The sequence below is a fragment of the Gastrolobium bilobum genome, unplaced genomic scaffold, assembly GCF_033153095.1.
Source record: "Gastrolobium bilobum isolate Gb01-03AN ecotype WA unplaced genomic scaffold, APGP_CSIRO_Gbil_v1 utg61359, whole genome shotgun sequence".
Lineage (NCBI taxonomy): Eukaryota > Viridiplantae > Streptophyta > Magnoliopsida > Fabales > Fabaceae > Gastrolobium > Gastrolobium bilobum.
Window position 1 is genome coordinate 80934 of NW_026897711.1, and position 23217 is coordinate 104150.

At 37.8% G+C, this 23217-nt stretch overlaps 1 protein-coding gene across 1 annotated transcript; it reads left to right on the plus strand.

Annotated features, from left to right (window-relative positions):
- On the plus strand, positions 1–22118 carry LOC133309399 (structural maintenance of chromosomes protein 5-like). The gene is made up of 13 exons (XM_061510155.1): positions 1–82; positions 849–1026; positions 1114–1267; positions 2105–2178; positions 15277–15426; positions 15515–15619; positions 16127–16272; positions 18065–18176; positions 18386–18541; positions 20722–20843; positions 20936–21080; positions 21161–21226; positions 22056–22118. The coding sequence occupies exons 1-13, from the start codon at positions 42–44 to the stop codon at positions 22116–22118; spliced, it is 1512 nt and encodes a 503-aa protein (XP_061366139.1). The 5' UTR covers positions 1–41.
- The last annotated feature ends 1099 nt before the right edge of the window (positions 22119–23217 follow it).

The following is a 23217-nucleotide window of genomic DNA, read 5'->3' on the forward strand; positions in this document are numbered from 1 at the left end:
CTTTCACTTCCAAAGCTTCAAAGAGACCCCCGTTTTCTGCAATGGCAGAATCACGGTCTCCTAAGCGCCTCAAAATTACAAGGTTTGTAAATGTTTTGCCTCATCATTTTTGTTTTTTGTTTTTTTCCTCTGTTATTGTTTATGCATTCATTACCCTCAACGGTTTTTGATTCGCCCCTTTTAACCTGCTTCCTCCCAATTTCGGCATTAGGGCAATGCCATTTGTTTTTTAACGTGCTTTCTCGTAATTTCGGCATTAGGTCTATGTCGTTTGTTGTTAAGTGTTGTTCTTAACTCGTAGTATGTTAAGTAAAGGAAATGAAATCATTAAAAACAGTAACTGGAACTTGATTATCCTTATTTTTGTTGGAATTGTGAAGATATACAAGTATTGACGTACCTGAACTGAATCGTCACTCGGGTATGTTTGGATGGAAGTGTTTGGAGTGATAGTTTTTCAATTTAAATAAAATTTCCCCCCTATTTTAGAAGTTTTCAAAATGAGAGGAAAAAAAATGAGATTATTGTGTATTTTTCAAATCTTTCTTTATTCAATTTTATAAACACACACACACACACACACACACACACACACATATATATATATTGTTTAGAAATGATAATCTCGCCCTCCAAAGTTCTCCATACAAACTCGCCCTTAGTGTTCTATTTTACTTTATGGACTTCATGCTCTAGCGCATGGCATTAGGTCAATCAAAATGAATATTTTATGCTTTAATTTTTGAAATAATTAATATTCCATCACCCCACACATTTTTTATTTTTGAAAATGACTATAGGGTTGTGAACTTGTGATTATGGAGTTCATGATTTGAACCTTGTTTCAGGGGGGAAGATGATTATATGCCCGGAAACATTCTTGAGATTGAGCTTCGTAATTTCATGACTTTTGATTACTTAAAATGCAAACCTGGGCCTCGATTGAATCTTGTAATTGGGCCCAATGGTTCTGGGAAGAGTTCTCTCGTGTGCGCTATTGCTCTTGGTCTCTGTGGAGAGCCCCAGGTTGGTTTGTGCTGTTCCTGCACTTGAACAGGCTTCTACAAACTTTTATTTTTGATCCACATTGTATGAAGACTTTGTTTCTTGTAGTTGCTTGGGCGAGCCACGAGTATTGGGGCATATGTGAAGCGGGGAGAAGAGTCTGGCTACATTAAGATTACGCTGAGAGGGAACCATAAAGAAGAACACATTACCATTATGCGAAAAATAAACACTAACAATAAGTCTGAATGGTTGTTCAATGGTAGGATTTTCAATATACTACATCCATAATTTTATTGAATGCTACTATTACTTTGACTGTAGTTGCTAGCTCTCTTGATTGATGTTAACTGTAATAGAAAATGGTTAAAAGTTAAAACTGGCTGCTTATGGTATCTAAAAACAAAATATGGTTTCTGGTTTTCACATTAAAAACTATGCTGGGTACTGAGTAAAAACTATGCTGGGTACTGAGTATCAAGTCCATTGTTTTTATCCCTATGTTTTCCTTATGGTACATAGCTTCCTTTTTAAGAAACAACTTCTGAATTGGTACAACCTGCATTTTCTGATAAATTGTTATGAACTTCAAGTGTCAGGGTATATTCATATTACCTGATATTGGGGTAGTCTTATTTATTTGAGTAGCTATATAGTTCTAAAACAAGATGACATTTATTTTTGCATTGCAAGGTAACCTACTCTCTTTGGATCAATCTCTTAGGGGAGGGGGGTGTCCTACCCTGGAGCAGTTTTTGTTTGTTATGATTTATGAAGGTTTTGTTAAAAACAATTATACCAAATTTATGTGACAATGAGCAGTTATTTCTATTGTATGGTGAATATTGTAGTGGAACACACACATCTTTAGTGGTGTCTTCTTGCCCGTAAGATTTATGTATTCCTTAAAATCTGCCTTATAAGAACTTAAATTTTGGATTTCCCCCCTATATATCAATTTCATATGCTAAGTATTTCTATATTTGTGTATGCCTTAGAGAAAAACTTACATGTGTGCAAATAAAACACAATAATTTTATGTATTCATGAGAAATTTCAAACAATATGATCAAATAATTATGTGAACTGTCAATTTCAGGAAATATAGTGGCCAAAAAGGACGTGGCTGAAACCATTCAAAGGTTTAATATCCAAGTCAATAATTTGACTCAGGTAAGATTTATGACCTTTTATATTGTTTTTACTACCGTGTGGTGGCTTTTCAATCTTACAAAGTTCTTTGAATTTCAGCTAATTTTGGATTAGAAACCATTCCTTGCTTATAATGTTGAAGTATAACGAGTACTTATGTTGCTTTATTTTTAAACCACTCCCTGTTAAACCCGACTAGCGAGTGTGGGGTGGAGGAAATCCTTGTACGCAGCCTTACCCTTGCATAATTGCAAAGAGGCTGTTTCCTGGATTCGAACCCATGACCTTTCAGTCATGAAGGAACAGTTTTACCACTGCTCCGGTTCGTCCTCTTTACTTATGTTGCTTTATAAAAATTAAAATTAAATATCTTATCAATAGTTTTAATTAATTATGACAATTTTTTTTATTAATAACTTGGATGGTAAAAATTAGAAAATTGATGATTATTGTTAGTATGTCGAGAAAATATCTCAAAATATCATAGACTACTAGAGTATTTATTTTAGAATATTTTAGAGTATCTTAGATGATCTGGTATGAGTGGTTTCCATATTTCATTGTTCATAGATATCCGTATGAAAATATAATAGGGGTTGTAGAATGAATGACTGTGGAAGAAAGAAACTTGGAGAAAAAGATTTATGTTATTCTATTATGGAAGGAGAGATAGAATACACTGAGAAGAACTCCTTACAAGGGTAATGCCCTTACACTGAGAAATCTTAATTACACAATAATTATTCCAAGCTAACCCATTCTTTACACTTCTTACCTACTTAAGTCCACTTCCTTACTAACTTCGCTAATTACTATTGCAACTACTAACTAACCTCTGTGGTTAAGGCTACTCCTCTTCCTAACATATGATGGGCCATGGGCCTAGTTAGTGAATTAGTTACTTTGTTATGGAAGTTATTCTAGAATATTCCTAAAGTATAGGATAAAAGATAGGCAATGTGTGTAGTGTGGGTATTCATGTATTCATAATTGGTTAGTGGGGAAATTGGGAATCTCTGGGAGTTGAGATTTCTGGGTTTATTTTCTGCACTTTATCCTTGTAAGGAGCTTGGCTCCATTTATATTTTCTGCAATTTCAGATTTATAAAAAAGGGTTCCATCAATTTGGTATCAGAGCATCTTCGATCCCGGAGGTGCTTTCTGGTCCAGATATATATTAAAAAAAAATGATTCCAGAATTTTATGGAGATGAAGATGGAATTAAAGATTGGGGATGGTTGCTCGGGCTTGAACAACATTTTCTAGCACATCAAATTCAAGAAGCTGATATGCTGAATGAAGCTGTGAAGGGGTTGAGAGGTTGTGCGCTCAACTGGTACAAACTTTGGAGTGGGCTCAATCCCCATGTAAGCTGGCAGAGCTTTGATAGAGCATGTATAGGGAGATATATACCTGAGATCTATTTGGTAGAGCCAGAAAAAAAAGGAGGAAAAAAAGAAACAAAAAGAAACTGATGAAGAGGCTGAAATCGCAACAGACAAGGTGAATAAAGACGACATAAAAGAAGAAAAAAAGAAAAGAAAACGCTGACACAGTGGACGAGAAAGAAGAAGACGCAGAAATAGACGAAAAAAATGAAACAGATCCAAAAGGGAAGGAAGATAACATTGCAGAAGATCAGGAAGCTGTAGAAGACAAAGGGGACAGATCGGAAAAAACAGAAGAAGATGGAAGCACAGTAGAAGAAGAGGAAGAAATCAAAATAGAAAAAGAAAAAGCAACAAAGGTGGAAGAAAAGGAAATGCAAGAAGACGAAGAAGATCAAGGGGGAGATGAGGTGATGGAGGTAGCCTTCTTAAATAGTGTAAAGAGGGAGATTAATGTAGAGGTCAGATTGCATTTCCCAGCGGTGACGTCTTTCTTTTTGACGGAGCTCAGCGAAACAATGATGCTGGCCCAACGCATAGAGGAGCGAGAATGTGAGTTGGGGAGGATGAGTTCAGCTAGGAGTAGTTGGGGACATGGCTTAGCAGTGGACAATTGGGCTGGTCTGTATTGGGGGTTCGAGATGCCCGAAATGGGCCAATTCGAAGTGGGCTGCAAAATAACACCCATATATCAGGCATAGTAGTTAATTGCGTCGCAATAGCGCCGCGAGGCGCGCCGTATGGGCGTTGCGGTGCCTCGCCGCAAGAAACTGCGCCACACCGGAATGCAATAACGGCCATTGCGATCTCATTTGCGGCCATATTGCTGTCATAAGGCAAAATGTCAATTTTGTCCTAAATTTAAATGTGTAACACATCAAATTTAAGGGTTTTTTCGTCTATCCGCATCTGTCTCTATCTCTGTCTCTTTCAGGAACCTAGTAGGACTCCCATATCTCAAGCCTTCCTTACAACACTTCACGAGCTCCCTGCATTGGAGTGGTTCCTTGACTCTGGAGCCACACACCATGTGACATCTTATCCACAAAATTTGTTTCAGAGTACTCAACTTTTTGGGAAATGGCCAAGGTCTGTCAATAACCTTGGTTGGCTCCACCAAATTCACTTCACCATTGAAACCACACAACACCTTACTCCTACTCAATCTTCTACTTGTTCCCTTTATCACCAAGAATCTTGTTTGTTTAGTAAGTTTGCATATGATAACTATGTCTTTTTTGAGTTTCATTCCAATTGTTGTTCTGTAAAACCTTAGGACTTTCATGAAGTGCTACTGGAAGCTTCCCTATATGCTGATGGTTTGTACAATTTTCATGGGATTCAGTTGCCTTGAGGATCATCCTTGAACTCTCAAGTGGATGCTTCTTGTTTTTATTACTGTAAGCCTGTTGCTAATTCTGTTGTAAGGCCTGTTGTAGAGGCTACACCAGTAGTTCTGTCTTGTACTTGTGTAGCTAAGTCTGATGTAATCTCTATTCCTTCTTCCTACACTCTATGGCACTGCAGATCAGGTCACTCTCATCATGAGACACTTAAAATTGTCATGCAACATTGTTATTAATGAATAATGCTTGCTACTTTCTGCTGTTCTCTCTCTCTTTGTGTGTGTGTGAACTTTAGTTATCTTTTCTGTTAGTTTTGTTGACTCACTGATGGATCATTACATCACTTTAAATAGAGCTTTCCCTTTGTATTTCAGATCAGTGTATCAAGATACAAATTACTTCAGAGTTTCTCTTTCTTTTTCTCTATGCTCTCTTCAATTTTCTCTCGTTTTCTCACCATTTTCTATTAATTGTAATCATTTTGTTAGCAATAAATTTGTTGTTGACTTTTGTCCTGCATGTTATATGGGCAAGGCCCAGTATATTCAGAATCCTTTGCATTAATTTTTAGTGATCTTTCGGGTCTTGTACCCACTACCCATTGTTTCCTCTCTAGGCTACTCTTATAACACTTGTTGATACCAACTTCAAACTTCTATCTACCTCTGAAATTAAAATATGAGGCTATCGCTGTTTCCAAACAATTTCATGCCACGATACACTCTAAATTTCAATGCAATGTTAGATATTTTCAAACTGATTAGGGAGGGGAATTTAGAAACTTCACGCAATACTCAATGACCTAGGTATCATTCATTGTGCGATTTGCTCTAATCCTCATAATCAAAATAGTATGTTTGAAAGGAAACATAGTATGTTTTATACATTCATAAAGTCCTTCTCGGTAACTAGATTTTGTGCTCTACTCCCCAGTTAGGGGGAAACCCAAAAAAACATGAAAATGCCTCTAGAGTAGTTGCTGGAACGGAGACGTTTATGGTCAGAAATCTCAATAGTTTTGTATGTTAGTTCCCTTTCCAACTATTGTATGTTAGTTCCCTTTCCAACTCATTCATGCCTACTTTCTCTACCTCCACTAGTCCAACGCCTTTCCTGTGTCCATTCCTTTTGTGTCTAATCAAAGCTCCATGCCATCTAGATCACCTCCATCCTCTCTGTTGTAAATAATTGTTGTAAATAATATTATATTATTTAGATTAATATTTTATTATTTAGATTACTCTAGAAGCTTCTTTGGGCTTAGCCTATTATGTCATTTAATCTCTTTAAATAGAGCTCTCTTGTACAATTACTTACACAATTCAATAATACAATCTTCCTTTTCAAGTTGGTATCAAAGCTCTCGACTCTAAGGGGCCCCTGCTTCCACGACTGTCGCCTTTAGTGTGGTACTCTTTTTTCTTCCCTTTTTTGGTCTCCTCCCTGCCACAAGCCGCTGCTAGAAATTTTTTTGGGAACCTTTTGGACCGAGAAGACCATCGTTTGACTCGTTTTTTTCGAGATCTTTCATTCTACGGTGGTTTCATGACCAACCGAAGCCCCTAACACCTTGAAATCTCCTCAACCACACTTGTAGTTTCTGGCCGCCCACTTTTCTAGCCATTTTTCGCCTGCGACCACCCATAGACACTGTTGCCTTCTCTAGATCGGCCAGCCCTCGAAAGCCCACCATCACCGGAGCTCACACACGCCCACATGCGCTCCTTTCCTTTTCTGCACGTGGGCCTTATGCTCCGTAACTCTCACCGGCGCTTGGAGGGGTGATTCTACCTTGGGTCATCGTCGTTTGGATCGTCTTGACTTCTACTTTCTGGATCTGTGGTTGTTTCGGGGATTGGATGCTGTTTGGCTTTTCAGATTTTTTTTGGACAAATTTGACCCTGTTGCTTCTGTTTGGACTCAAACCTGAAGTTGTTTTGTTGTTTGGGCTCTCCAGAGACTTTTGTGACTTCTCTGGTAATTATCCACTTCTTTTTTGTTGTTCTCTTTGATATGTTTTTGTCCATGGGACGTTGGTGCACCTATTGTAAGAGTGTTAGACACACAAAAGACATGCGTTTTCGTCTTCATGGGAAGTGTGATAATGATACTCCATATGTGAATATTCGGTAAAGGGAGTCGGAGCAGCTTAATGCCGCTATATACACACTGCGTAAGCCGTTTGACAGTTCCTTGATCTTGTCTGGTAAGAACACACGTTTTACATATCTTCTTGTTTCTTGTATTGATTTTAAAACCTCATGGTTTTTGGATTCTGGTGCAACTGATCATATGACTTGTCTTGTTGAGTCTTTTCTTTCTTATCATCCTACTATTGGTAGTCATACTATAGCCGTAGCCGATGGATCTCATAAATCAGTTATTGTTTCTGGTAACATTCAAATTCAACCTTCCTTGGTTCTTAAAAATGTTCTTTATGTTCCTCAACTTTCCACTAATCTTATCTCCACTCATAAGCTTACAACTGATTTGAATTGTTCTATCATCTTTTTCCCTTCTCATTGTGTTATTTAGGATCTCACCACAGGGAAGACAATTGGTGTTGCTGAGGAGCAGGGTTGGTTGTATTATCTCCTTCCAGAGCGTATTACAAATGATACCAAAAATCAGCTATTGATGACACGTCATCCTTCTACTATAGAATCTTTGATTTGGCTTTATCACAAGCATCTGGGGCACCCACCATTTAGTCTATTGAAGTTAATGTTTCTTTCTCTGTTTCGAAATCAGTCAGTTGAGACCTTTCATTGCGATGTTTGTGAATTTGAAAAACACCATCGAGTTTCTTTTCTTTCTAGTGCTATCAAAAGTAGTGAACTTTTTTCTCTTATTCATTATGATGTTTGGGGCCATTTTAAAGTGCATAGTATTTCAGGTGCAAAGTGGTTTGTTTCTTTTATTGATGATTGTACTCGGGTGACATAGATATTCTTGATGAAAGACAAGTTTGAAGTACCAGAGATATTTATCCGATTTTTTATCACATGGTCGAGACTCAGTTTGGTAAAAATATAAAAAGATTGAGATTTGATAATGGTACTGAGTACGTCAACCAACGTTTGTCGCTATTCATTTTAGACAAAGGTACGATTCATGAGCTCACATCTGTTGATACCCCTCAACAAAATAGTGTTGCTAAAAGAAAAAATCTTCACTTCCTTGAAGTCGCTATAACATTATTTTTCCAGACATCTGTTCCTAGTTCTTATTGGGGAAAAGCCATGTTAGCTGCAATTTTTTTGATCAATCGCTTACCTTCACCGGTCCTTAACAATACCTGTCCTATTCATTCCATGACTTCTTTCTTTCTTTTTGTTTCCATTATGCATAGTCTTCATCCACGAGTGTTTGGGTATGTTGCCTTTGTCCATGTTCATAAACAACGTTGCAGTAAATGGATCCTAGGGCTCTTAAGTGTGTCTTCCTTGGTTATGCCCCTGATAAAAAAGGCTATAAGTATTATTATCCTCCACGTCAATTTTTTTTTGTTTCTATGGATGTCCCCTTTCATGAATCTGAGTTCGTTTTCCCAGGTCCTCATCTTCAAGGGGAGAGCAGTTCTTCAGAAGATTCTTCCCCTTCCTTCTTTTAGTTTGAGTCGTCCTTGTCTACTCCTACACCTCTCCCTCCTGTTTCTACTTTTGGTGTGTCCGAACCTTCAAATACACCTGAGATACGAAAGATTTTGACACTTGAATTGGTATATCAGAGGAGGAAACAACCCATACTGTTTCACCAGCAACCTGAATCGTCTGAATCACTGGTAAGTCCTGAATCTCTTGTTTTTGAACATAATATTATTGTCTCTGATGACTTACTAATTGCTTCTGATATCTTACCCAATGTCTCTGATGACTTACCCATTGCCTTAAGAAAAGAAAAAATATCTTGCACCCACACCCTATCTCTCAATTTGTTTCTTCCATTAACCTTTTTATGCAGCACAAAAGCTTTATGTCAGCAATAGATTCCATTTTTGTCCCAAAATCAGTGCATGAAGCATTAAAAGATGAGAATTGGGTTCAGGTCATGCAAGATGAGATGAATGCCTTGGAGAAGAATAAAACATGAGAGGTTGTTGATAAATCCTATGGAAGGAAAGCAGTAGGTGCAGATGAGTTTTTGCCTTATAGTACAATTCCGATGGTAATATTGAGAGATATAAGGCTCGATTAGTAGCCAAGGGTTACACTCAGACCTATGGCATTGATTATGAAGAAAATTTTGCTCCAGTTGCAAAGATGAATATGTGCGAGCTTTGTTATCCCTTGCTGCCCATTACAATTAGGATATAAATCAATTTGATATGGAGAATGCTTTTCTTAATAGTGAGTTAAAAGAAGATGTTTACATGGAGATCGCACCGGGATTTGACTCTATTGATAGAAAAGATAAAGTTTATTGGTATAAAATAATAGAAGAATAATATGTTGTGTATTGATCTGTGTCAGAGAGTTACAATATATAGAGACCCTAATGGGCTTAAGTGAAAGGCCCAAACCTAATCCTAATACAGTCAGAATACAGTCAGAATATTTACGGATAAGACGGAATCCAATCATATCTAATCATATCTAATCATATCATGTCTAATATTCTAACACTCCCCCTCAAGCTGGTGCGTATATATTATGAGCACCAAGCTTGTTACAAATGTATTCAACCCGAGGACCTCTAAGAGCTTTAGTGAAAACATCCGCTAGTTGATCAGAGGAGTTGACGAAAGCAGTCTTGATTTCTCCTGACTGAATCTTTTCTCGAATGAAGTGACAATCAATCTCTATATGTTTGGTCCTCTCATGAAAGACAAGATTAGAGGATATATGTAGCGCAGCTTGATTATCACAGATGAGTGTCATGGGTTGTTTCTGTTCACAAAGATGAAGCTCCTGAATCAACTGCTTTAACCAAACTAACTCACAGGTAGCATTTGCCATTGCACGATACTCAGCTTCTGCACTAGATCGAGCAACAACAGGTTGTTTCTTGCTCTTCCACGAAATTAAGTTTCCTCCAAAGAAGACACTAGCCAGAAGTAGAGCGCCTGTCCGAGGGTGATCCTGCCCAATCAGCATCTGAATAACCACAAATTTCTGTATTTCCCTGATCTGAATACAACAAACCTTTTACTGGTGCTCCTTTGATGTATCGGAGGATCCTCACAGCAGCATCCTAATGTGAATCACAAGGGGAATCAAGAAACTGACTAGCCGTACTAACAGCGAAAGAAATATCTGGCCTAGTCACAGTAAGATAGTTGAGCTTCCCAATTAGCGCCTCCGATAACGTCCAGGATCAGATAACGGCTCCCCCTGTCCGGGCAATAACTTGACATTAGGATCCATAGGTGTATCAACTGGTTTACTCCCCAACATACCAGTTTCTTCTAGGATATCCAGGGCATATTTCCTTTGACAGATAGAAATGCCCTGTCTGGATTGCGCCACCTCAATTCCCAAGAAGTAACGCAGCTTCCCAAGGTCCTTTGTTTGAAATGTACTAAACAAATGCTGTTTTAACTGACGAATTCCGTCTTGATCACTTCCGGTGAGAATGATGTCGTCAACATAGACTAACAAATAGATACACTTATCAGGAGATGTAATCCTATAAAACACAGAATGGTCAACTTTACTGCGGATTAAGCCAAACGCCTGAACAGCAGAACTGAAGCGACTGAACCATGCTCGAGGAGACTGCTTGAGACCATATAAGGATTTCCGAAGACGACACACCTTTCTAGACTCCCCCTGAGCAACAAAACCAGGTGGTTGCTCCATGTAAACTTCTTCTTGTAAATCACCATGAAGAAAGGCATTTTTGATGTCAAGTTGAAGGAGTGGCCAGTGACGAACAGCAGCAAGGGCAAGAAAGAGGCGGACTGACGCCATCTTAGCGACCGGAGAAAATGTATCGCTATAATCAAGGCCAAAGATTTGAGTAAAACCCTTGGCAACTAAACGTGCCTTGAGACGATCAATATGGCCATCAGGTCCAACTTTCACAGTAAAAACCCAGCGACAACCAACTATAGACTTCTCTGGAGGAGCAGAAACAAGGTCCCAAGTGCCATTGGAATGAAGTGCAGTCATCTCATCAAGCATTGCTTGGCGCCACCCTGGATGGGAAAGTGCTTCACCTGTGGTCTTAGGAATAGAAATAGAAGAAAGACTAGAAACAAAGGTGAAATGAGGTGAAGAAAGACGGTCATAACTCAAAAAGGTATAAAGAGGATAAGGGTTACGAGTAGTACGTGTACCTTTTCTTTGAGCAATGAGAAGAGTCTCTGATGAAGGATCCGGAGGGGAAGAAGCAACAGCAGTGGGCGATGAGTCAGCAAGAGTCGAGTCGACAGGAGGCACAGTTTTGCGACGCTGATAGGTGAGAAGTGGACGGTCCTCAGGTATAGAAGCAATAGGTTGCTCATCTAGAATAGAAGCACCTGCAGCTGGCAAAGACAAGTCAAGAAAAGGGACAGGAAGTACATGATCAATCTGTGACATCTGAGATGGGATAGAATTAAAGGGTTGTTGATCAAGAAAAGTGACATCAGTGGAAACTAAGTAACGCTTAAGATCGGGAGAATAACAACGATAACCCTTTTGAAGACGAGAATAACCAAGAAAGATACACTGAAAGGCTTTGGATGTTAACTTATCCTTACCAGGAGTGAGATCATGAACAAAACAAGTACAACCAAAGACATGTGGAGTTAGAGGATAAAGAGGAACATCTGGAAGCAATAGATTATGAGGAATGTCATTGCGGAGCACAGATGAAGGCATGCGATTGATGAGAAAACAAGAGATGAGTACAGCATCTGCCCAGAAGTGAAGGGGAACCTGCATATGAATAAGAAGGGTACGGGCAGTTTCAATGAGATGTCTGTTTTTACGTTCAGCCACCCCATTTTGTTGTGGAGTGTGAGGACAAGTAGTTTGATGTAAAGTACCTTGTGTGGCCAAGAAATTAGAAAAATCAATAGAAACATATTCCTTAGCATTATCACTACGTAGAATACGAATAGAAACACCAAATTGAGTATGGATCTCAGTAGAAAACTTTTTATAAATGGAAAATAGCTCGGAACGATTTTTCATTAAATAGGTCCAAGTGCAACGGGAAAAATCATCAATAAAGGTAACGAAATACCGAAAACCTAAGACAGACAACGTACGACTTGGACCCCAGATATCTGAATGAACAAGAGAGAAAGGGGCATCAGCTCGTTTATTGACTCGACTGGCAAAAGAGGAGCGTGTATGCTTCCCTTGTTGACATGACACACAATCTAAAGATTGAAGACCGGATTGGGCTCGAGCTAGCCTAGTGATTGGCTAGGAGGCGGGTCGAGTACTTTGCGCTTCGGGTACTCGGTTGAGGGGGAGCATACCAATGGTGGGTTTCACACTTTAGGGGGAGATTGTTGAGATATTCAAGTGTGATGAGTCCCCCCACATTGGTTGGTAATGAGCTAAGTGAAGAGTATATAAGTGAAAGGACCCATGAACCTAATCCTAATACAGTCAGAATATTTACGGATAAGACGGAATCCAATCATATCTAATCATATCTAATCATATCATGTCTAATATTCTAACAGTTAATAAAAGCCTTGTATGGCTTAAAGCAGTCCCTTGTGTCTGGTTTGAGAGATTTACTAAAGTTATGATGACCTTTAGGTACAAACAGAGTCAAGGTGATCACACACTTTTCTTGAAACACTCTCAAGATGGGAAGCTCATTATGCTTCTTGTGTATGTTAATGACATTTTTATAACTGGTGATGATAGTGTGGAGAAACATGTTTTACAAGCACAACTAGCCTTTGATTTTGAAATTAAGGACCTTGGCAGATTGAAGTATTTCCTAGGGATAGAGGTAGCTCATTTAAAGGAAGGAATCTTTACCAGTATGAGGAAATATGTTCTTGATCTTCTTAAGGAGGCAGGAAAACTTGGATGTAAACCTTCTAGTACTCCTATGGAGAAAAATCACAAGATGGGATATGAAGAAGAAAGTCCTCTAGTTGATAAAGGGAAATATCAACGGTTAGTATATATCTAGCTCATACTAGACCAGATTTAACTCATGCTATTAGTATTGTCAATCCATTCATGCATAATCCGAGATAAAAACACATGTAGAAGTGGAAAGATTTCTTCAGTATCTTAAATATACTCCTGGCAGAGCACTACTGTTTTGCCGTGATGGAAAATTTTCTGAGAAGTTTACACTGATTATGCTGGGTCGGTGACTGACCGTCGATTTACCACTTGGTATTGTATGTTTCTTTGTGGTAATTTAGTGACATGGAGAAGTAAGAAGATGTGGTTGTTAGGTCAAGTGTAGAAGCAGATTTTCGAGCAATGGCCAAGGTATTTGTGAATTGTTGTGGTTAAAAATTATACTTGATGATCTTCATATAAAGTGTGAAGGACCTATGAAGCTGCTTTGTGATAATAAGTCCGCCATATGTATAGCTCATAATCTAGTCCAACATGATCGAACTAAGCATATTGAGGTTGACCGTCATTTCATTAAGGAGAAACTTGATAGCAAGCTGAGGAATAGATGTTTATCATTCCAAGCTTGCTATCAAGTTCTTGAAATCTATGAAACTTGATAGCAGGCTGATCTTTACTCCATACATTCCCTTTGGGCGCCAATTAGCTGATGTTTTGACAAAAGGACTCTCCACAGATAGATTTCAAGAACTTGATAGCAAGCTTGGAATGATAAACATCTATTCCTCAGCTCGAGAGGGAGTGTTGTAAATAGTTGTTGTAAATAATATTGTATTATTTAGATTAGTATTTTATTATTTAGATTACTCTAAAAGCTTCTTTGGGCTTAGCCCATTAGGTCATTTAGTCTCTTTAAATAGACAGCTTTTGTATAGTTATTTACACAATTCAATAATACATTTTTTTTTTCAAGTCTCTCCTAGTTCAGCACCTTATGTTCCCTTCTCTCCACCAATTTCATCATCTCCCATAACTCCTTTATTCACCTCTTCCCCTGTGTATCATCTAATGATTCTAAATCTTCATAATTATTAAAGTTGTGTGAAAAGCGTAGAGAAAATGAGAGAAAGTTCAGGAGAGACAGAGAATCTGAAAGAAACTCATTATATTCAGATCTGAAGAATGAAAAACTGATACAAATACTTGTGATACAAGCTCTATATATAGACCCACTGATGACTCAGCAATGAGTCAACAAACTAACTGACTAGTAACAAACTAACTGATCGGTGATCTAGATCTAGTACAACAAGTACTACAGTAGTAGGATTACAATATAGAGTACAGTTTGCCATATCACAGATATATAACGCTAAGCTAATACTAATCCCTTTGTGTTGTCATGTGCTTCTCCATCTTTTCATCTTACTCATCCACTAATTACACACCTTTTTTTAGTCCTATGACAAATCCATATCCTATGCAAACTAGAACCAAATCTGGTATTGCTGCATATATATCTGTTCTACGAGTTAATAATACTTGGTCCCTAGTTCCATTATCTCCATAGACAATTATATTGCTAGGTTGGCTGCTAAGGGTTTTGAAATGTTGATAAAATATGAGTGTGAAGTATCCATGTACATCTAGGGGTAAGAGAGCAGGCAAGAATTTCAAAGAACTATATGTAATGCTGTTTTATTTGGGTTTTTATTTTGGACTATTACTGGGGTAAACATGGGGATATTCTAAGGGATTGGAAGGTCAGTCTTTAGGAGTTAATGCAAAAGAAAACTTTCATGAATGTTTTATTGCTTTATGGAGTGGTGCTCAACATCTATGTTGAAGATGGGCATTTCCTGGAGCATTTTGAGTATTTTTATGAAAGAAATAACAGGATTGGAGAAAATATGTGGGTCTGTGGCAAAGTATGTTCGTATATTTATTTTTGTCAAGCTTGTATCTTCTTTTGATCTTTATAACTAAGGCTGCCTTACAAAACCTTGTTTCCATTTGGTTGTTTATGAAGGATTTGTTTTTTCTGACACGTGGATGAACTGGAAGACTATTTTGAGTTAATATCCCATTTTTAACTTGTGTGTATTTTGTGACCCCTGGGAGGATAATTTGTACTGCTTTGCTCTTATTTCTTATTTTTTGAATTGAATAAGTTTCGTTGTCCCTTTCCCCCAATTTATTTATGTAATAATATGCATTTCTTCTTGCCATCTCGTCTTTATAGTGTACACCACTTTAGTTGTTCTATTTATCTGGTATGATATATTGCTAAATGCGTTTTGCTTATTGTGAAGTTAAAGTTTAGGTTTTATGTTGGGCTGATACTTTGTTTTCTCCTTTCCCTACCCAACACTTGTTTGGGATCCTTCGCTTTTGTAGTTCTTACCACAAGATAGGGTCTGTGAGTTTGCGAAGTTAACTCCTGTGCAACTTCTGGAAGAGACTGAAAAGGCTGTTGGTGATCCACAACTTCCAGAGCAACATTGTGCATTAGTTGATAAAAGTCGTGCATTGAAGCATATTGAGCTGGTAAGTTCGCCCTTTACTATGGAGTGTTGTTAATGATCTCCTAAAACTTAGCTGTTTGTAAACATTCACTGCACTCATTCCGTTTCAGTCTCTGGAGAAAAATGAAGGAACTTTAAATCAGTTGAAGGAACGGAACGCTGAATTAGAGAAGGATGTTGAACGTGTCCGTCAAAGAGATGAACTTCTTGCCAAGGTTTATATTGGGTTTTGTTGATTACATTCTTTATCTGAATGTCTTACATATGCTGATGGGCTTGAAAGTTGAGGGAGTTAGTTAGTTAGTGAATTGTTCTAGAATATTCTTAAAGAATAGGATAAAAGGAGGGGAAGTGTGTGTAGTGAGGTAAGCATGAATTAAGTGAATATTTGGGGGAAATTGGGGATCTCTTGGAACCTAGGTGTGTTGGTTCTAAGGGTGAGATAAGGGTCTTTTGGTTTATTTTTCTGCAATTAGTGTTTGTAAGGTGCTTGTCTCCATTATTTTACTTTAATATAATTTTCTGGTTCCATCATATGCCAAGCGTTATAGAGCCCTTTGTGCTGGTTTTTTCTTCAGATATGCCAACTTCAGCCTTTTTTTTCCTTTCGTTTAGGTGGTTTTTATATCCTCCTGCCTGGAAACTTTTCTCTATCTTCATGAAATTCCTTTTTTCAAAAAGAAAATAAAATTGAAAAACCGCGCCTTGATCTTTTTATGCAGGCTGCATCAATGAAAAAGAAATTGCCTTGGCTGAGGTATGATATGAAGCAGGCAGAATACCGGGAAGCTAAGGAGCGTGAGAACAATGCAGCAAAGGCATTGGAGGAAGCTGCAAAGTTATTAAATGATCTGAAAGAACCTATTATGTATGATGGTCTTTCTTAATTTTATACTTAAATTGTTTAATTTTCTGATCCTCTTACAGTGAATTGCTAGATTAGAAGATTGCATGTATATTAGCATCAGATGATGTTGGGGGGCTTGACTTTTCGTCAAACACTTAGTAGGTTGCTCGATAAATGGCTGCAAAAGTCGATCTGTTTATTTGTTTTAATTTTAAGCGAACTCCAGTCCATGAAAGAAACTATGAAACTATGTCTTATCCTGTATTAGAAAGTCTATGTCTACGTTATATCCAGGAAGAAGGCAAATAGAAGCCTCAAACCTTAGTTCCATAATGTGGGATTTAAATGAAATGAATTTAGAACCACATTGGTTCTACTTCTTTTGTTTCTCATTTGTTATTGCTTTTCCTTTCCTTCCTAAACTGGTGAATTTGCCCACAACATGTACAAACTTAGTCAAGTTAGTTTTTGATGAAATATTTTCATTTATTCTGGTGTGACTTATCCACCTCAACGGCAGGGAATGTTGAGGTTGTCATGCACACCCTTTGTGTCATACACACTTCAAGATGTCCTAATTCATTTCAGGTAACACTGTCATACAAACCCTTCGTGTCATGGTTGAGAAGCTTCAGTTTTCTTCCAAAATCAAGTTTTTCCAGACAGATTGGGGAATACCGGCCCTTTTCAAAGGTCTAATCTGATCTAGGATTTTTTCATTGTCATCTGTCCACATACACATCACCAAAATGGTACAATAGAAGGGTGCTGGACTTTAAGACTGGGTGTCAAAAAGTCGTAGCTTAAGGACATAATTATCATAAATACAAGGCATGACTTTAAAACACAGGCTGCACTTGCGAAACAGGGAAAGAGGGCTGGGAACGTGCCATGTTTGTGAGGCAATACAAAAAGGGGCTTGGAATGTGCAGGAAAGTTTTGTAAACAGAGCAGGTGTTGGCCAGAAAAGGGTTGAGGTACCAGGGGACTTGACCAGAAAAGGGGCGGGCCTGGCAGGAAAACCTTGGGCATGCCCAAGGTGGGCAGGAACAAGCAGATAGAGGCTAGGACAGAGCAGAGATATGTGAAAAGAGGAGAGGATGTGCAAATCAGAGGTGGGGCCACATAAAAAGAGCTGGGATATGGCTGGATAAGGGGTGGGCTGGCTGGAAAATGCTGTTTAGTGTTGTGGTCACTACATCTGTGAAATAGATTGTGACCAGGCGCTACCTCTATCTAGGCCTCGATAGGAAAACACTCTGCAACAGAGCTCCCGTAGCGGTCTCGCTGCTCTGTTCTGTTTTGGCCCTATTGTAGAGCTGGAACTGTTGCCATTTACTACCCTGATTTCTTTTAATATTACACAAAAACAGAAGCTTATTTTAAGTCTTAAAAGTATGCTGCCACTAAATCCATGGTTATATGATCAAAACGTAGTATTTGCTTTTATATTGACCTTAGTTATTGAGTTATGCAATGAAATTGTTTTCTTGTTTGGTTTGCTTTAAAATATTATAAAATTCGGATTTATTGTTCTGGTGAGATTTTCACCACCACAATTATAGTCCTCTGAGATTATTCCTCATTTTAGAATGGTTTAAGGTTGGTCTATTGACTGATTTGATTTATTTGGTCTTATGATCATGTTATTATTACTGTGATATTTAGCTGAGGATGGTGACTTATCCCAATAGGTCGGGTTGGCCTCTACTATATTATTGTTGTTAACTCATGAACATATGTGTGTGGCAAATACCTCCCTATTTATTTTAAGATATGGTATAGTAGCTTATAATCCATCATGTCGTAGCAGGAAACAAAAAGGGGAGAAGGCTGCATTAGATGCAAAATGTAAAAAGGTTAGCAGCTGCATAAATGAGAATGCTAAGAAGCGAATGGAACTTATGGAGAAAGAGAATCGATTGGTAAATTTTCTCTTCAATTTGCTTATTATACTTTGTTTTTTATTTTATTTTATTTTAGCAACATCAAACCCCTGTGTCTTCCTTTTCATCCATCCACTTCCTTTAAATTGATAACATTCCATGATGTTGTACTTGTGGATTTAGCTTGTACCCCTTTGCTTGAATTTAAGAGTCGTGTATGATTTGAATTTCTTGTTATCAATTTATAGGATGTGGAATTACGTGGAAAGTACAAAGATATGGAAGAGTTAAGGAGGCACGAAGAAACTCGGCAACAAAGACTTAGAAAAGCTAGGGAGGAACTTGCTGCTGCTGAACTTGAACTTGAGAATCTACCTCCTTATGAACCTCCTAAGGAAGAGCTTGTAAGTGTTCTTTTAGCCGCTGGTTATATGATCTGTATTCTTAATTAATTCATTCACATCTTTGTGTAAATTTTTTTAAATTGAAAAGCATTATTATTAGATATCCTATGCTTATGTACTGAAGTACTTTATTCTATCATGAAGTTATACTTTTAAATAATACTATAAGCTAAGCTTTTAAGGACTTTTTGTTGTCTGAGATTTAAGCATAAGGGCTTAAACAATTAGAACTTTATATCTTGTTTTTGAATTCTCAAGATTTTTAACATTCACTTAGGGTCCTTGATGCTGTGATATAAATAATAAGGATTTATTCCAGTGATGGCAATAGTTCACGACTAGCATGTGGTGGTGGTGGTACTGTATTAGCATTGAAAATGATGACTTGGTAAATGGTTAAAACGTTGATTCATAATTTGCAAAATCTGAGGTTGTAACGACAATGGTAATATTGAAGATGATGCTTGATTCAAGCAGATCTTGAAAATATAAGCTTAAGAAGAGGAGTAATTGTTAGTGATGTTAATAAAAAACAATTCATGTGTCTTCACATTACAAATGTAGATTTGTTAAGAAAGTTCATTTGCCGCCAATAGAAGCATCTCAATACAAATGTTGATTTTACAATCCTGTCCAATTGAGCCAATTTCCCCAGGCTTGGCCATGAAAAGGTTTGGACTTTGAGTGTAGACCCAAGGCAAGGGTATCAAGAATGAGCTTGTTGTAGTCAATGGAGATATGCATGGACTTGGAGATGGCTGCCAAGCAGACCACTAATAATGAATGTGTCAAGCAGGCAGGCAGGCTATATGTAATACTAACTGAACGGTCCTATTTATACTGTAAAGAACCAATTCAACCCAAAAGTTTAAGCTATTGGGTGAGGATACATTAATGATTTTATATATCTCAACAAGCCCCCTCACACGAGAGTCTACTAGGCTTGAAGGGTGGATAATGCACTTGCCCACCTACTTGTGCGAAAAAAGAAATTCCACTAGAAAGAAAGTGGGGGACGGTGAGGATCGAACCCGGTACGTCGAGGCTCTGATACCATGGAAAAAATCAATTCAATCCAAAAGCTCAAGCTATTGGGTGATGCTACATTAATGATTTTATATATCTCACATAGTTGTCAGTAGCAGTTAGCAGTCGGTAGCGGCCGACCCCGAAAATGGTACAGCGGTGTAGCGGGTAGCAGTTTTGCCGCTACGGTGAAGTATTAATTCCACATATATTATACTAACAGTCAAGAAACGAGGCAATACTGCTTTTAGTATTAATGCTCAAACATAAGAAGTCACACAAAATCAAACACATAATTCCACAATCAATGTCAAATACAAGGAACATAAAGGAAGGATCCAAAACTAAACACAAATGAACAATAAAATTGTCAAATAGTCAAGTAGAAGAAGTGAACTAATGAAGAAAATCATCATCATCTCCGGATTCTCCATCAAATTCCAACATGGGAGTGGTGTAGCGGGTAGCGGTATTGCCGTTACACTACGTCGCTACCTTCCGCTACGGCCAATGTCGCGTAGCGTCGTGGTTTGTAGCGGTCGACCGCCGCTACGGTAGCGGTTTAGCGGCGCTACGGGCCGCTATCTCAACACGTCCCCTCACACGAGAGCTCACTGGGCTTGAAGGGTGGACAATGTACAGGCCCACCTACCTGTGCGAAGAAAGAAATTTCACTAGAAAGAAAGTGGGGGGGGTGAGGATCGAACCCGGTACACCGAGGCTCTGATACTATGTAAAGAACCAATTCAACCCAAAAGCTTAAGCTATTGGGTGAGGCTACATTAATGATTTTATATATCTCAAACATATACTAATAATCAGGTAATGTTCTAGCTAGCATTATTAGTGCATGCCCAAGCCCACTAATACAACAAGATTACTGACCTTAATTAAAGAAGGAAATATATCAAGAAACATAATGAAATTAGGAAACGACTCTTAAGTTGCTTTATCAATAAGATGACTAAAGATATTGTAATATTCGCTAAAAATATTCTGAAATGTTTTGCAGATATTGTATAATCATAGATATTAATCTAATTTGTACATCATTCTTGACAAAATCTATCCTTTGGATTTTTTGTCATTTGATTATACTCTTTGGGAACTTTGGCTCAAACATTATATTAAAACGATTTTTGTTTTCCCACCAGCAAAGACTAAAAGCTGAAATATTGGAGTTGGATAATTCTGCTAGTCAAGTGAGACAGAATAAATCACAGACAGAAAATGAGATAAAGCGTAGAAAGTCATCCCTGATGCAGTGTCAAGAGAGGTAGTTGTTAGATTAAGGATGAAGTTCTCTTCACACTTGTTACTAGTGCAAATTCATATGTTTGCCATTTCTCTTTAATGTAATATTTGCAGGTTGAAGGAAATGAATAATAAATATACCAAGTGTTTGCATATATTGCAAAGATCTGGGGCGGATAAAATTTTTGAAGCTTATAATTGGGTCCAAGAGCATAGCCATGAATTCAAGAAGGAGGTTTATGGCCCAGTTTTAGTTGAGGTACATATGTTCAAAACTCATGTTGTCATAGCTGTTTGGAGTGCATATTTATTCTGTTAAATTGTTGAGTAAAATTTCAGGTGAATGTCTCAAATCGGGTTCATGCTGCATATCTAGAGGGTCAAGTTGCTCATTACATTTGGAAGGTAATCTGTAACAATCTCAACAACAATTCACACAATAGTTGAAAAGAAAAGACCGAGTTGGTATTAATGAGATTAAATCCATTGCACTCCAGTCCAATGATGGGGAAAACTACAAGAAACAAGGGAAGAATTGTAAAAAAGGATTTGTACATAATTGAATTGTAAGTATATCTGTACAAGAATTCTCTGTTTAAAGAGATTAAAAAGACCTAATGGGCTAAGCCCAAATAAGCTTATAGATTATTCTAACTATTACAAAATAATAATAAAATAATTCTAATATTTACAATACTCCCCCTCAAGCTGAGGAATGGATATTTATCATTCCTAGCTTGGTAGTAAGTTCTTGAAATCTATCATTACAAAGACCCTTAGTTAAGACATTAGCCAATTGACGACCAGAAGGAATATATGGAGTAGTGATCAGTCCACTGTCTAATTTCTCTTTAATGAAGTGGCGATTAATCTCAATATGTTTGGTTCGATCGTGTTGAATTGGATTGTGGGTTATACAGATAGCTGACTTGTTATCATAAAGTAACTTCATTGATCCTTCATATCTCACCTTGAGATCATCGAGAATGATTTTCAGCCATAATAACTCAGATACCTTGAGCCATAGCTCGAAATTCTACTTCTGCACTTCATCTAGCAACCACATTTTTCTTTTTACTTCTCCATGTTATAAGATTTCCACAGATAAACATACAATAGCCCGAAGTAGACGTCGGTCAGTCACGGATCCATGATAATCGGCGTTTGTATAAACTTCTAAGGATAGGTTTCCTTCTATCTGGAACAATAGTCCTTTACCTGGTGTGCCTTTCAGATATTGGAGAATTCTGTCCACAGCTTGCAAGTGTTTATCCCTCGGATCATGCATAAATCATAGTAGTTAATTGCGCCGCAATAGTGCCGCGAGCCGCGCCGTATGGGCGTTGCGGTGCCTCGCCGCAAGAAATCGCGCCGTGCCACTGCAGAACGCAATAACGGCTATTGTGATCGCATTTGCGGCCATATTCCTGTCATAAGGCAAAATGTCAATTTTATCCCAAATTTAAATGCGTAACAAATAAAATTTAAGTGTTTTTTAGTCTATCCGCGTCTGTCTCTGTCACTTCTGCTATCTCTTCCTTTAAAAAATGTTTATTTTTTTCATTATTTCTGTCATATATCTATTCTGCTATTTCCGCAACGCAACCCGCTATAACGCTATAGCGTTTTTCGGGGTTGGCCGCGACATGCCGCAATCCGCATTTGATAACTATGGCATAAATTGACTAACAACACTAATTGCATAAGCTAGATCAGGTCTTGTATGAGCTAGATATATCAGTCTTCCCACTATTCGTTGATATTGTCCTTTGTCAACTGGAGAGCTCTCATTTTCACTTCCTAGTCTGTGATTCTGCTTAATCGGAGTATTGGAAGATTTACACCCAAGTTTTCCTGCTTCTTTAAGGAGGTCTAGAACATACTTCCTTTGACAAATAAATATCTTTTGCTTTGAATGAGCAATTTCTATCCCAAGAAAATATCTAAGTTTTTCAAGATTTTCAACTTCTAATTCAGCATTTAGTCTTTTTTTCAGAGCACATTTCTCACCTATATCATCGCCTGTTATAATAATGTCATCAACATAAACTAGAAGGATAGTAGTCTTACCTTCCTGAGAATGTTTAAAGAAAAGTGCATGTCCAATGAAAGCATAATTTTGGTAAATCTTCCAAACCAAGCACGCAGGGATTGCTTCAAGCCATACAACGCCTTCTTTAATCTGCTAACTTTATTATCTCCATTTGTAGAGTTAAATCCTGATTTAATCTGCATGTAAAACCTTCTCTTCTAATTCACCATTGAGGAAGGTATTTTTTACATCAAATTGATTCAAATCCCAGCTAAAATGAGCAACAAGGGACAATAGAATTCTTACAATGTTTATTTTGGCCACTGAAGCAAATATTTTTTCGTAATCAATGTCATAGGTCTGT